The 14,750-nt window shown below is 43.7% G+C and overlaps 1 protein-coding gene across 7 annotated transcripts in view; it reads left to right on the top strand.

Annotated features, from left to right (window-relative positions):
* The window catches only part of LOC115365471 (membrane-associated phosphatidylinositol transfer protein 2-like), a 52,506-nt gene that overhangs the window by 8,479 nt on the left and 29,277 nt on the right, over nt 1-14,750 (top strand). For 4 of the 7 annotated variants that reach the window (XM_030060496.1, XM_030060497.1, XM_030060498.1 and 1 more), the window contains exons 1-2: nt 9,799-10,129; nt 10,254-10,491. In XM_030060496.1, the coding sequence (XP_029916356.1) occupies nt 10,414-10,491 (78 nt within the window). In that variant the 5' untranslated portion in view covers nt 9,799-10,129; nt 10,254-10,413. Of the gene's footprint in view, nt 1-9,798; nt 10,130-10,253; nt 10,492-14,750 lie in introns of those variants that run through there. The other 3 variants (XM_030060495.1, XM_030060499.1, XM_030060500.1) reach the window with 1 other exon arrangement.

The raw sequence follows: 14,750 nt of genomic DNA, 5'->3' as shown, positions 1-14,750 counted from the left end.
ACTCTGTGAATTGTTTATCATTTTGATAGTAACTCATGATGACTCCGTGATCCAGGCTACTTAAAACTGCAAACTAAAGGCTCATAGAAGAACTCTTGTCAGTGGTGGAGACCGCGGTGAGGGGTTGGCTCTTGTGGATAAACCAGAAGCAGATTGTTGTCAGGAGCTGAGCCGTTTGAGTTGTAACTCCTGTATGTGTTTTGGCCTTGGATGTGTTGCCCACTGTAACTAAGCATCAGGATGGTTTACGAGCATATTTCTGTGTTTGGTGCACTAGAGGTCCAGGGCCATAAGACAAGAGGGCACTTTTATATAGCTGAGAGTAGTTCACCTGCGGTGCCCTGAGCTGAAATCTCTCTGAATGAAGGCTGATTTGCAGTAGTAATTTTAAAAATGAAGAGGTGGCCCGGCTAATAAAAACAGAAATGCAGCACTTCATCTAATAGCTCCCACTTTAACTAATTTCTCTCTTCTCTCTTATTCCTTCTCATTTTCTCACTTCTCCTCCAATATACTTTTTTGTCTATTTTGTACTTTTTATCTGTTTTTCTGTCTCCACTTCACTCCGGTTTGCTCAGATCCATTTTTTCCCCCCCAGCTTCTAGAGCATGAGAAATTGGGACACGAAGACATTAGCTCTTCCTAGGGATTCACTAAATGGAATATTGGTTTCATAACTATTCTCTTATGCTTCTGCACATTCTTCCCACTCACTGCTAGCTCTTTGAAAAAAGGAACTGTTGTTGCTGTACTAAGTAAATCTAGCCTCCTTATAAATTAAATTTAGATTTTAATTGCGTTGGAATGCTCTCTCCCTCGCCTGATAGATCGAGCATAATAGAGAGGCTCAGGTACCCTGTGATTTTTACGCTTTAGTCTCTTTTTTTCCTCGCAGGTGGTGCAGCACACAGCAGCGACTTGCATAATCTTGGCTTGACAGTATGTTCAGCGCAACATGTTGGCAGTAAACAAGAAATACTTTGACATCGGCAGCATCAGTTAGTCGTGCGAAACCGACATGGCTGTAGTTAGACCTGCGCCTTATCTTGTGTGTATCACACCCACCACTGTGTTTTTTAAACCCTAAATCCTATAGAATAGAAGCTCATCCCTGTGTAAAAATAAATGTCACCCACATGTATTTTTGGTGCACTTACTGTGGTGATACGGTGGAAACAAAGTGAGTGCTGCGTGCTTTTATACCTGCGATGTTAAAATGAGAGCGGGGTGGAAGTGAGTTGGATAGTGAACAGGAGAGGAAGAGAAAACGACAGAGTGAAAGTGGAGACAGGAGAAATAGGAGAAAGAACCATCAGTCCCGGTAGTGTCTGGTCTCCACTTTCCTCGTCACACTGACTTCATCTTGGCAACCAATAAGGAAAGGGCCTTCTGTGTCTCCATGGTAACCTCCCGTTCAAGCAATGATGGAGAGGATAAGGGGCAAGAAAGGGAATACATTTCGCCCTCAGGCAAAACATTTTTCCTCACAAGTATTATATTGTATAATCAGTTTTATTTCTCTTAATACTTATGACTCATTGTCATTCAGGTTGATTGCAGTGCCACTTACCGCAGCACTAATAAGCTTTTATTTAAATTTAGGAGAGGAGCACAAACACCCGATAGACAGAGTAAAACTGACTCCGTAGTCAAGGCTTCAGTTTGGATTTTATATGCTTCGGCTATATTTCTCCAAATATCCACAAAAACCCATAATCTTCTTTCCAAAATCCGCATATTGTTTGAACCACAGACCTGTAGCCCCTCAGATGTTTGCATTATTTAAATAATCGGTTTGCAAAGTAGCAGTTCAGTTTCAGCCTCAGACTGATAAGCTCGACTGAGTTTCCTTTTTTCACACCATTTCATCACTCATTGTAAATAATAAAAAAAATCCCCACTCTTGTAGGTGAACATTGTTTAAACAATTTCCAAACATGGCCAGTGTGAAAGTTTTTTTTTTTCTTTTTTCATGTTAGAGCTTATGAGCAGCCTAAATTTGTCTGTGACCCCCATAAATTCCAGGGCTCAGAGAGGATCACATCATAAACACAGATTTAGCCAGTGATTATTTTTAACTTGGAGATTTTTCAACACCACCTACACCTAATAAATGTTGTATTATCATTATTATTATAATTATTGTTATTATTTTGTGATTTTAAGTAAGAAACCCCCAGTGTAAAATCTTAAAAATATGCACAAAAGCAGGTTCTGATGAAGAATTTCTAGTATTGCACTATGTGGTTGTATCAATTAAATAAAAACTTGTTGATACCTCATACGCATAAGACTGTGTTAGTTGAACAAGTAGTGCCACAATCTGAAAATGACTTCTTTGGAGTACTGCAGAAGTATCTCGGGTACGTCAGTGTTGACTAGGTGAGAGTATTTCATAGTATAATCAAAAATAAATTTGAAGCTTTGTGAGAGATTGCTAGTGGTGGTGATACAGGGAAGCCAGTAGTTGTTATCCATCCAAGCCGTTGAGGTTTGCCAAGTTATTGTGCTGTCAGTGGTGAGTCAGTGTTCAGCAGTGGGCTCTTCATTAGCAAGGAGGCCCCCCTGCTTGAATCAGCGTCTTGTTGCTTCCAGACTCCCATGAAAGGCTGATGATGACGCCTGAATGTCCAGCAGTACCTCCTGGCCTGAGGTGGGCTCGCTGCATGAATTAGCCAACAGGACGGACAAAATGGTAGGGATGTTTCCTTTTTCTGTATCAGGCTGCGTTACATAAGACTGCTCTCTGCGCAGTTGATTTTTGGCCGTGCGAGCGCACACAGACAGAAAGACAGTGAAGGGATTTCCTCATTTAACCTCGGCACCTAAGTGATTAATCCAAGTGTAATTTGCATATAAGGTCATCTAATTTTGGATTTGAGACTGGAGCGCGGTGTTGATTAGAGATGGAGTCACTATGTAACAGGTCCGTTTTGGAAAAGCAGCTGATGAGCGCCAGTGACCCATAAGTAAACAATGGCCCAACTTATTAGGGCGGCTTTAAGCTGTCAGCAGTCACCGGGAGCCAGATTTACTCATCGACCTTCTAGGACTAGAATTGGAGTATGTGCTATCTAATGCAACCACTTTTTCCTTTTTTCCTGTGGTTCAGATGCAGCGAGGTACACTGGTGTGCCTCGCATTGAGTTCAGGTTTGCTTTGAGATTTTGGGAAGCCAGGTTTGTCTTGAGATATTGTGAGGAAATGCGATGTCAAACAAAATGTGTGGGGCTAGATGGCAAGCAAAAAATAGTACAAACTATACTGCCGCAACACTTTTCTCGGCAAAGTTACGTACCGCTGCTTAAGCACTTTGTATTTTAAACTGTAATACACTTCAGCTTGAGTCCAGCGGCTCATAATGTTTACTGTTCTGACCGTCTTGTATAATCATATGACGCTTTGTGTGACATTTACCAGAAGTAAATGATTAGATGTGATGTGCCGTGGATTTTTATTTATTTATTTCTCCATAAAGGTGAAGAGCTGCTGGCCTTGTCTGTGTGCTGACGAAAATCACACGCAGTAGATGAATAACAATTTGTTTATCATCACTCTTAACTAATTACCAGTCTCCTGATCTATGGTAATTTCTTCTGCAAAGTTCTGTCTTGCTCTCACGACGCAGCGTTCATGCTCGGTACATTTACTGCATTTCTTCTTCACTCCCTCCCCGTGTAAATGAAACTCATTTTTAGAAGCAGCTCCATCTTGCAGGGCTACAGTAGGAGGAAGAAGAGGAGGAGGAGGAGGAGGAGGAACACAACGGAGGAGATGCTCACAGTGTTCAGTATTTTTAGCGTTCCCCTTGTAGTGCAATGATGGAGATAAAGAGCAAGGGCAGGTTGTGCATCCCACCACCTTAGCCTGTGGAGGAGGACGGGTCAGAGGGACAGGAAGAGAGATGGCTTCATTCCGCAGAGCATTATGGGAGCCCAAAATGTACTGGCATGGCACAAGTTGAATCCACTATGGCGATAACAGAATTTAGTGAAGCTCCATTTCTCCATCAATCTATAGTGGCTGGCATGTGGCAAGGCTGTGGTCGTTTTTTCTGACCCTGAAACAATCTCTGACGTTGAGAGACCACACTGCCTCACATTTACACCTGCCTGTTATTCTCTCAGGACCTCAGTGCCGACTGGGCAGTGATGCAAAGCAAAATGCAAATGTATGTTCCCCCACTCTTCCTTCCCATTTCTTTAAAATGACATCTGTACACATTGGTGTATGTTCTACAAGCACTCCAGACCGGCTTCTGAATTTAAAAAGAAAAGAGCAAAGCCCATTAACCGTTTCAGTGCACTTTCATTCCAGATGTAAGAGGTAAAGTCATGAGGATATCACTAGGCATTCTAAAGAAAATAACATGTTTCCTGTTCTTCACTGAGCCCGAGTGAAGCCAAGGTTTGTAGGGAGAAAAACAATATTCTTTTAAATAGTTTCTAAATGCTAAATAGTCTATAATCATCCTTTTTTATTCTCTATGACTGATAAATCCATCTCGTGCCTCTTTAGATATGGACTGCATAACTGAACACTATTTAAAATGTTCATTTAACCTTTTAACTATGCAATAATATATACTTGTAGAGCTTGATAACAATCCAACAGTGCAATATCCCTGTGTATATACGGTGCATACAGCTATACCTTTTTTACATATGCTCAGTTTTTTTTTGTTTTTTTTTTATTTCTGGATCCATTGTTGTAATATTTTGTAGGATTAATACACACAGTTGTAATGCACATATTTTTATGTTTCTCATTTCTTTTCTATTTCTTGTAATGTAATTCTTCTCTTGAGAGTTCAGCAACTGCAACTCCCGCAATTTCCCCTCAGTCGTCAGTAAAGTATTTCTGATCCTGATGAACAGAGACATCACATGTCTTGATATGTGTGTGGTTGATGGGAGCAGAGGAGATGTTACGGAGACCGGGTCTCGGCGAAAAGTTCTCGTCACAGTTTTGCTTTAATAACTTTAACCTTTTCAGAGCACTGAAACAGCTGCTGCATAGAGTAATTTCGATGTGCGTCAGACCTTTCCAATTCACCTTGTAAAACTGAAAGGTCCAGTGGCAGCGCAAGCAAAATCCATTTTTTCTGCGTCAACGCTCCTTATTTAATTCATCCTGTCTGATTAGATGATGGCGTACGCAGCTGCATATAGTTTTTGCCCAGAGTGTAGGTAGTTGTGTTTGTTTTTGTGGTCTCTGTGGTCACTGCAGACGGATGACAAACTCCCTCATTCTGACCAAAGCCCAGAACAAACAGCATTGTCTTAAGCCTTTTGACATTTTAACTGGATTGGAGGCTAAGCCCGTCAAGCCAATCAAGGGTTCTCGCCATAGACGGAGGCTGTGTTTGCTGTGGTTGTCATAGCTGAAGTTGTCTCTGTCATGTCAAGGCAACGTCGTGTGAAAATGATATGCGGTATTTTAGGCAGTCCATGGGCTAACATTTTCCACTTGTGTTTTAAAGGGGTCTTGTCATTGGTCAGTCATGAGGGAAGCCCGGGCCTCCCTCCTGCTCCCCCGTCTCCTCTGGGCTTTACTTCCTCTGATGCCACTCCCACTCATAGTGATGCTTTCTGAGACGAGTCTAAATTTAAAGGAGCACCACTATTGTGGCCTCTGGGAAAATGCCTCCTGCGAGTCAACACCTCCCTCTGAGGATTCTGCCTTGTGACTGCAGCGGAGCCCATCTGTTGCTCTCTGTCCAGTGTGCAACCTGTTTTTGTCTGTGTACATGTATCCTTCAGACCCAACTTGTGTGATACACCTTTACAACAGTGCTATTAAGGATATTTGAAGGAATATATGCCTTATGCGGTACGATACAGCCTGGGACAGCAAAGAAAATGGAGGTAGATTTGATGTTTAGGTGTTCCGTGGAAGCGTCTGATCCCTGATTCATAATCCAGCCTCTGCAGCGGGTTTCATCCATTCAGGTCACACACTTATCTCTGTTTACAGGTTAGCAGATGTGCACATCTGTGTGCGCTTGTTGTTTGTGCTGGATCAAGAAGTCAGACAGATGTTGGTGTCTTTACAGGCGCTGTACTGCCGGTTCCTGCAGTAGTAAACACCATGTTGTTTGAAGGGCTTTCGGTAGATTGGCTCTGACAGTCAAATATTGATGATGGATTGTCACACCTGTGCCGCTGTGGAGAATCCCCTGAGCTGGACTGCAGCTTTCTTGGCTGATTCTGTTGTGGAGTACAGTGAAACACAAATAGCATGTCTTCTGAAAATAAATGACCACATTGCTGCCTGGGGGATTGTACTGTACTGCTGATGTGGAGGTCAGCACGCCATGTGAGAGGCCCCACAGGTGAGGAGGCCACGGCTCTCTGCACCACAGGGAGCACTGCTCTGTCCCAATTGGCCTCAAGCTAACAAACGGCTTTTATGCAGAGGTGTGAGCTTAGAGAAACACAACGCACAATCCCTCTTAAAGCATCTTGTAGCCGTTGGTGGTTTCAATCTCGTCAGAACATGAGCCAGAGCGTTGCGAGCTCCTTTATGATAAGCTGTGTGCAGTGGCGTGTGCTGCTATTGCGTCACTTCCCAGGGGGTAGCGGAGGCTGTATTTTTAGAAGGGAATGAGCATATTCTCTCAACGCACATCGTCGGGCGCTCTGCTTGCGTATGTTAGGATTATTGTGACCAGGCTATTTTTAGACCCAGTGTATGAGAGTGCTTTTTTTCTGGGTCAAGCATGGTGCCAGTACTCTCTTGAGGTTGCGGGTGGATCATGCATGGCAGTTCCCCCTCCATAAAGTGCACAGCATCTGCATCAGTCACACACCAAGAGTTGCAGGGAAGGGCATTTTTTTGGATTACAACACAGGCATAACCCAACAGGGAGCTGCAGCATTTTTAGGTCTAGAGGTCTATATTTGGAATGGATTACTGTAGAATACACTAATTTTTACCCTGATTATGTTTTTGGAGCAGGATAGATACTCTTGAAAGCAGCTATTTGATAAAGTCACACTTGTTGGCACATTGTAACAGAAAATAAAAATTATAGCCCTAATGCTTCTGTTGAATGTTTGCATAATTTATCAGGTTAGATGGTCTAGATCACAGTCTGAGACTATTAACAAGCACAGATAAGCTATAAACAAATTTTTGTGGGATACAGTTTGGGTGTGTCATGGCTGTGGGTTTAAAGAGCAGAGAGAGAGAGGAAGCATGACAGAATTGAAAGACTAGTTTTCCTTATTTGATGGAGCCAGACATTCAGGATGACTGTACTTAACAACATTGCCATATTTAACATAAACTAACAAATTGAACATGAAAAATAATTGGTGTCAACTGAAAAAACATCTGCCTATTCTTATTCCATAAGAAATATCAAGGCGTTATAGTCTGCATCAAAGCCGTAACAGTGTTGCTGTATTAGAGATAGGCCATTTTTACTGTAAAGATAAATACATTAATAGTGTGTGCATGTACTGAGGTAATTCTCTAACAATGTTGTACTGTCCTATTCTGTTAATAACTTAGGCCACAAATGAAAATCAGCTTTTATTATATTCTGCCTGACCTAAAACTGAAATGTAAATGAAGCATAACTGGAGTGATACAGAACAGCTAAAACAAAGCAGCGTTTTGGAAGAACGGAAAATTAAACTCACTCCCTGTTGGAAAAGACAAGTCACACTTGGTTTGAAATTTGAAAGTAAAATATTTTTTAAAACTAAGGCAAATAGCAACAGTGCTATAATCCTGCTTGGCAGTTGGGGACATAGTTCACATGCATCAGCATCGGCACAAATCCCTTTTTGCAGCATCATCGCCCCCAGGCTCTTAATACGTCCTGTGGGACAGAGCCATGCTGTGACTGTACAGCGTCCCGCTCTCACTCTGCTCGTCTCTTTCACTTACTTACTCTCTCTCTCTCCTCTCTCTCTCTCTTCAGCCCCCCCCCCCCCCCCCCCCCCCCCCCCCCCCCCCCACCCTTTCCTTTCTCTCTCTCTTGCTCTCCCTCTCTTCACATACCTGCTCTGACGTCCTTGCATGTGGGAAGCCAGTTAATGGCAGCTGGCTTGACTTTAAATCTGACAGCCAGCCATTCTCCTGTGGAAAAACGGGCACCCACTAAAAGAATCTGTCTTAGCATGTCATCTTGAATGACTTCCAACTTGGTACAACTGTCTTCTCCATGAAAAGCCAGCCAAGAGGAAATTCTCAAATAAATTCAGAGATTTGTTGTACCATCAGTTGCAACTCTTATTCAGATTGTCGTCACATTGTTTCACCGGGCTTTGTCAACAGGATGAGCCGTAACCTTCCTCTCTAAAGCCTGGGCCGAACATATAGAGGCCTCTTGGGCTCCTGGGCCCCAGGCTTCTCTCTAGGCCTTTCCTGCTAGCCTAGTTTTAGCCTGGCCTTTCCCAAGAGTGTGGTTATTTTAAGCAGAACATGGTGTTCTGCTCTGATTTTGTCAATGCGTTGTTCTGTGTCGAGCAAGCATATTGTATAGAAGAAGAGGACACTGCCACCCTGCCTCAACCGGAACGGTGCCCTTCAGTCTTTAGGAAGCACCTGCATTTGTAGAAAGCTCTCTGATTGAGAAGCTGGACAGGCCGTGTCCCTGTCCTAGAGGTGCGTCACTGAGATTATTAGGTGCATGCATCTGGAGTGGAGAGTTGTGGGCGAGTGCTTGATAGGTTGAGGGCCGGAGCACTGAGCGACACTAGGAGCCTCCCTCAAAGCTGGCCTTTGTTTGCTGGGATAAGTGACGCAGTGGGAATATTAGTGTGATTAGTATGATTAGATGCGATGGCCGTGTGCCAGAGAGGGGTGCAGTTGCTGCCATAGGTTGGAGAGCAGAGAATACTGGGGTTATGCAATGCTGTGTAATCACACAAGTGGATGGCCTTAAGCAGGCGGTGCCAGGTCAGCACTGTTCTCCTCCCTCACACATGTACAGTACCACCAGCAGGGTGACAAAGCTTTTGTTGTGTTTTTACCACTGTGATCTGGACTACAGAGTCTCAAAAGTATGCCTTCACTAGCTGACCTAAGATAGACCTTCATCCTGTGTTGCTGCTTTATTTTTCAGTCGAGGAAGTTCTGTTCCAAAATGCATTACCTAAAGTTCATCAAGCCCTAAAAATCTGAACGTGAAAGTGATATAATTTGTACATTTTAGGACTGAAAATGCCCCCTATCCTTCTCGCAAGTGCCTTCAGTCACTTTGTGAAAGCAGGTGTAGCTTTTTTCCCAAGGTGGACACCTCACGTTGCAGTGAAACTCTCCTGTACTGTACTTACAGTATGAGTTTACAGTCGACATCAGCGATATTTGATTTTGATTATCCGCCAGTGTACAGTCCTCCTCGTTTCGTCCTTATTTGGCTTTTGAGAGCTATTCTTTCCTTAGCGGTCAAAGAGGACTTCTGCAGCTCACACCACCCACACGTTACTTATGTATAGCCTACACCTACCCCTATCAGCCCAGTGGTTCAAAAACAATGCTTTGTGTAATTCCTAGGAATGCTATTTGTGAAGCCTCAAGCACGCACAGGGGGCTCTTAGAAGGTTATGTAATGTTCCCCACATCCGTAATCCCTCTTATTCTGAGTGAGCCCCCCATGTGATGGTGCTAAAGGTTTTGGGGGAGGCAGGGTGGCTGTTGGGACCACTGGTGAGGCACTGGTGTGCTCCATACTCTGGTCAGGTGTCGGCTCCACCTACCCGTCCACCCCTCCTCTCCCCCCCTGCTCCGGGCCTGTGTATAAGAACACAGTCTATCTTGGGGAGGAGGCCTTAGTGGGATCGGAGACATTGGATTGAGCCACAGTGTTGATACTCGTCGTCGGACTTCAGCCTCGGACCGGACAGCACGATGTCAAACTTACGTCCTGAAAGACTTTCCGGCTGTCTTCTCTGCTTTATCCGGGTGTGAGCCACAAGAACAAGCCCTCGTCCTCGGATATGTTTAGAAGAACTTCCCAGCATCTGAAGCTGCTCTGATAATTTGTTGCTTGTGATGAATTATTTTGTTCCTGAAGGAAACTGATGTATTTTTTTTTCACTTTTGGGTCCTGTGATGGAATTTGAAGGAGACTTGGTTATCATGTTTCTATGGCCTCTTTGAAGAATCAGTCAAGGTCTATCAGGGCTAACAGTGTGTTGTGGTTACAGCAAACATTACTGATCAAATGCTTGTTATTGTTGCTTTTTAATAATGGTTTTCTTACCTCATGCTTTTATTTTTTCTCTCCCTCCCCACAGGCACGATCAATGTGGACTTCAATCAGAAATTGAGGAGTCACACATAGGAGCCCCCGAGTCTCTCCCATCCCCTCTTCCCCTCCCCTCCCTCTGTCCCTCCCTCCCCGTCCCGTGTGGATCTTTTCCCTGAACCCCCTCTCCTCGTCGTCTGAGATTCACCATGTTGATCAAGGAGTACCGCATCCCCATGCCCATGAGTGTGGAGGAGTATCGCATCGCCCAGCTTTATATGATCCAGGTGAGGCCATATGCTCTGTTCCCCTCCCAGCAGCGCACCCACCCACCAGGCGACAACCATCCCGGACCAAAAATAGCCTAGTCCAAATATTGTAACACTGGGGATTTTTGACAGCATCTGATCACGCCATGGTCGATTTATGAAGTGACTGGTCAGGCAGTGTGCGAGCCTGGAGTAACGGAACAAAAGGAGCTTGTGTGCTGGTAGATTATCCGGTTTAACTCTCTGAAGCTGGCTGCTGACACCCATCACAGGCAATGTGTTTCTTCAGGAAGTGGGTGGTGGCACCCTGCTCTCGCAACACACTCAGTGCACACACTATCTGCTTTGATGGAAAGGCGCCCAAAAGAAGTCTGTCATCGTCATTCAACAAGTGCTTGTGCTCATTACTTCATAACCACTCTTTGTCGATATATAATAATAATTAATAGCCTATCTGAATCAATACAACTGAGAATCATGAACTGTAGTCTTCCAGAAATGTGCTCCACCTGTCCTGAGTGCGTTAAGGGCAAAAAAACAAACTGAAAATGAAGGATTTACAAAATTGACTAAGAAACTAAAAAAACCTATCATACTAAATGCTTGGTGCTATTTCAGCACTACCACTTTGCTAATTTGTTTGCTGCACTGCTTTCATAAGCAGTGAGTATGTAGTGCACACTGACTGAAAAGTGACAGACACATGGATGTCTTCAGAGAAGCCAGAATAACTGAGCTCATGAACACAGTTTACCAATTTTTCAAACATGTGAAGCAGGGCGGCTGGTTGACAGCAGCAGTATGGATGGAGATAGAGAGACAGAGTCTCAGTCGAGGTGTTAAGGCTTCAGGCTTTACAGTTACAAATGGGAAAGTGTTAGGCTCAGTGGTGTATACTGTTTCAGCACAGTGTAGTAAATGCAGCTCTATAGCTGCGCTTCACATGGCAACATAGTTTGGTTTCATATGGCATGTGTGCATGGTGAAGGAATTGTGTTATCAGGTGGTGCTGCCAGGTGCAGCACAATGGAGAGCAATCACAATGACTATGGGAAAGTGAAGCATAATGTAGTTAATATTGTTAAGATATATTGTATATTATGTTAGGCATTTTATTTTATTTTATTTTATTTTATTTTATTTTATTCTTTTAGGCTTATTGATAATCTCAGAACCAAACATCCAGCAACTGTGTTGGAAACTGTGTTGATCCATCTAGTTGCATAACATGCGTCACAAGTGGAGGTTTTAGGCCGTTGTGCTTGCCAGTACAGGTTAGAGGCCTGTTGGATCAGGTTGAGGCATGTAGTTGGTTTGGTCTGCCTTGACTGTGTTGTGACAACAGCAACGAAAGAATATTCTCATCAAGAATCAAAAATAACGTGTTTCATGAAAAGAGTCCAGTCATAACACTATGCAGTGCAGTGCTAGGTAAAAACTGGTAGCTAAAGCTGACCTGCAGATTGTTAGTGCACATTTTGCTTTGAATCATGGCATCACTATTTTGTATACAGTGGCTATGTTAATTTAATTTGAATACACTGGTTTAACATGTTTTACATTTGCTTACCAGCAGTGCCAAGCACCACACTCATGCAGTCATAGATATTTATATTTGAGAGTTGCACAGTTTTACTACAGTCATATACTGTTGCCGGTGAGCAGCTCCACTGAAGGTTAAGTGTCTTGCTCAGGGAAACCTCAACAGCTGATGTTGACAGATGAGACACTTGCCTTGTTCCTTTTCCCCTCCTGGCTTCTCCAACATGAGATTCAAGTTAGTGAGTGAAGGTCTGTCCTCTTAACTTCTACAGAGCAGAGAGTGTATGTTCATATATGTAAAATTATATTTTAGTCATATCTATACCACAGCAAAGCCAAACCTACACCTTTATTCACCTGTACTGTACTGAGCAAGAGCAGGCCCTCCTCTTCTGACTAGGCACTATAAAAACAGTTTGTCATTAGTGCAGCAACATTGCCTCATTGAAAAGCTTGTTTGTTTTCTGTCTTAATTAATCTTGACATGTCCATAATGTGTTCCAATCTTTGCCCTGGAAAGAATTCCTTTTTTTTTTTTTACATACAGCCCTGTCTGTTATCATTGCTCTGCTTTGTGTCCTCTCCCTCTTGTACCAAGCCAATGGGTAATCCAGTTGAGCTGCATCCTTGTAGATGTTGACGTTCATGACTCAGTAGAAATGCCCCTAAGCAAGTAGCCAGTTTCAGTCAGCAGAGCGTAGCCTCAGCGACACTCAGCTACAGACTCTTGTCTTTTTAACACTTATTTCTTTGACACCTTTGCTGTAATGAACAAGACAGAATATTGTGTGTAGCAGCATGAAAGTGGACGACATCTGATAGAGGTCATGAGTCAGCCTCAGTGTTACGATAGATCAAACACATGGCACAGTGCCGTGCTTTAGGCTGCTCCACATAGAGCTCCACGTTAGACTCGTCCAGCAGGACATTATGCAAAGCATTACATTGACTCAGTCCTACACAGATAAACATTGAAGAGGTTTGCACAATGAATCCATCTATGAAACAAGGATTTATTATGCACGTTCTCAAGCATGTGAGCAAAGGAGTGGAAGAGGAATTCTTCCATTAGTGACCCATAGTTACCTTTCCCCCTGACCTCACCCTCTTCTGCACAGCCTCACTGCTGTGAGATTTCCATCACTATGGCAACCGTGACATCAGCAGCGTGCCGGTGGTCAGGTTTTGTTCGATAGAGGGAGTGAATGAAAAGAGGAAACGGACGATAAAAAGAGAGGCTGTGAAGGAGGGAGGAGAAGACATGAGAGAGGGGGTGGAAGGAGGAGAGAAAGCTGCGTATGCTGAGGAGAAAGGAGACAAGGATTTTGCTGGTGTGGATACCTTCTCTTCATTGCTGTATGTTACCAGGGCAACTGCAGCATGTAGGCCTCTCCGCCTGTGATCCATCCCCAGTGTAAACCTCGTGGATGAAGTCGGGGCCTAAGGACAGCGCGGCTATGTCTGTGCTTAAGGCTGCACCCCGCCCCAGTCAGAATCCATTACATTCACAGTTACTTTCCCTCGCTCTTCCAACTCTGCCTCCATATTTGATAGTTAATTGGAAATTCATTATCACATCTTTGGGATTTGCAATGATGTGCAAAGCAAATGCAGGATGTGAGGGGAAATTAAATAGGCGAGGATCTCTATGCTCTCATGCGCGCACACAAACACACAAACGCACGCACACCCATCACACACTGACTAAGCTCTCTGTGGAGTGAAGCGAAAAGCAGCATCACAACAGGAAACATGCCTCACTAAGTTGATGGCAGGAGGAAAAAACCAGGATATGACTCCTATCCTGTCAGAGGAATATGGATCTTAGCACATACAGTAGCCTGCCATGGAGATAGCTTTCCTTTACGGTATTTTTAGGGATTTGGTGGCTATTTGACAGCACTGTTAAGGAAAGGTAGGTGAGGGAGAGAGAATGCTATGTGAGAAAGGTTTTGAGACAGAGAGCTGGGTGATATATGATATTAAATCCATATAGTGATATGAAACTAGATGTCTTATGTGATTTTGGATATCATAATACCATGATGTGGCATAATTGTTGTCTTATCCTGGTTTTGAAGGCTGTATTGCAGTAAAAGGATGCAATATTTTTCAGCTTATTAGACCGTCGTAGCCGTTCTGTTACTTGTCTCTACCTGCTCGGTCATTATATCCACATTTTTAATGCAATCATCCCTACAATATCATCACAATTTCAGTCATGAATATAGTGATATTTGATTTTGTCCATATTGCCCAGCCCTAATTTGTACCCACAACATGGCCTTGAATACAGAGCGAGCAAGGCTTTACAAGAGGGCAGTGCAGATGGGACTCCCCGGCCCCTTGAATGCAGAAGGCACACTGTTCATGGTGCTTATTCTGCCAGGCTGTCTTGAAAACTGACTATTTCTTACTTTCAGCCTCTCGGGAACTGTTTACATCTGTAAATGGACAAGCACACGCTGTTTTCATTAAGACTCTCCATTACATCCAGTGTTCATCTGAGGTTAAGCATATTAGTCTCTTCCCTCACTTACCCCTTCTCCCTGAGGGAATGACAGAGCCCTGGCCGGTGTTTTGTAATCTTCCTCCTGGTGAGCTGCACAGCATCAGCGCAATCTCCAGGGGAAGTACGAATTGATACCAGCCTTTGGCACTCAGGTTCACAGGCCACAATCTGCTGTCAGCAACCTAATTAAGTGCCTTGCTTTGAATTGTAAAACACCGGTGTT

Source organism: Myripristis murdjan, chromosome 9 (assembly GCF_902150065.1).
Source record: "Myripristis murdjan chromosome 9, fMyrMur1.1, whole genome shotgun sequence".
Lineage (NCBI taxonomy): Eukaryota > Metazoa > Chordata > Actinopteri > Holocentriformes > Holocentridae > Myripristis > Myripristis murdjan.
The sequence above is the reverse complement of the archived record's forward strand: the minus strand, read 5'-3'. Positions and strand labels throughout refer to the sequence as shown.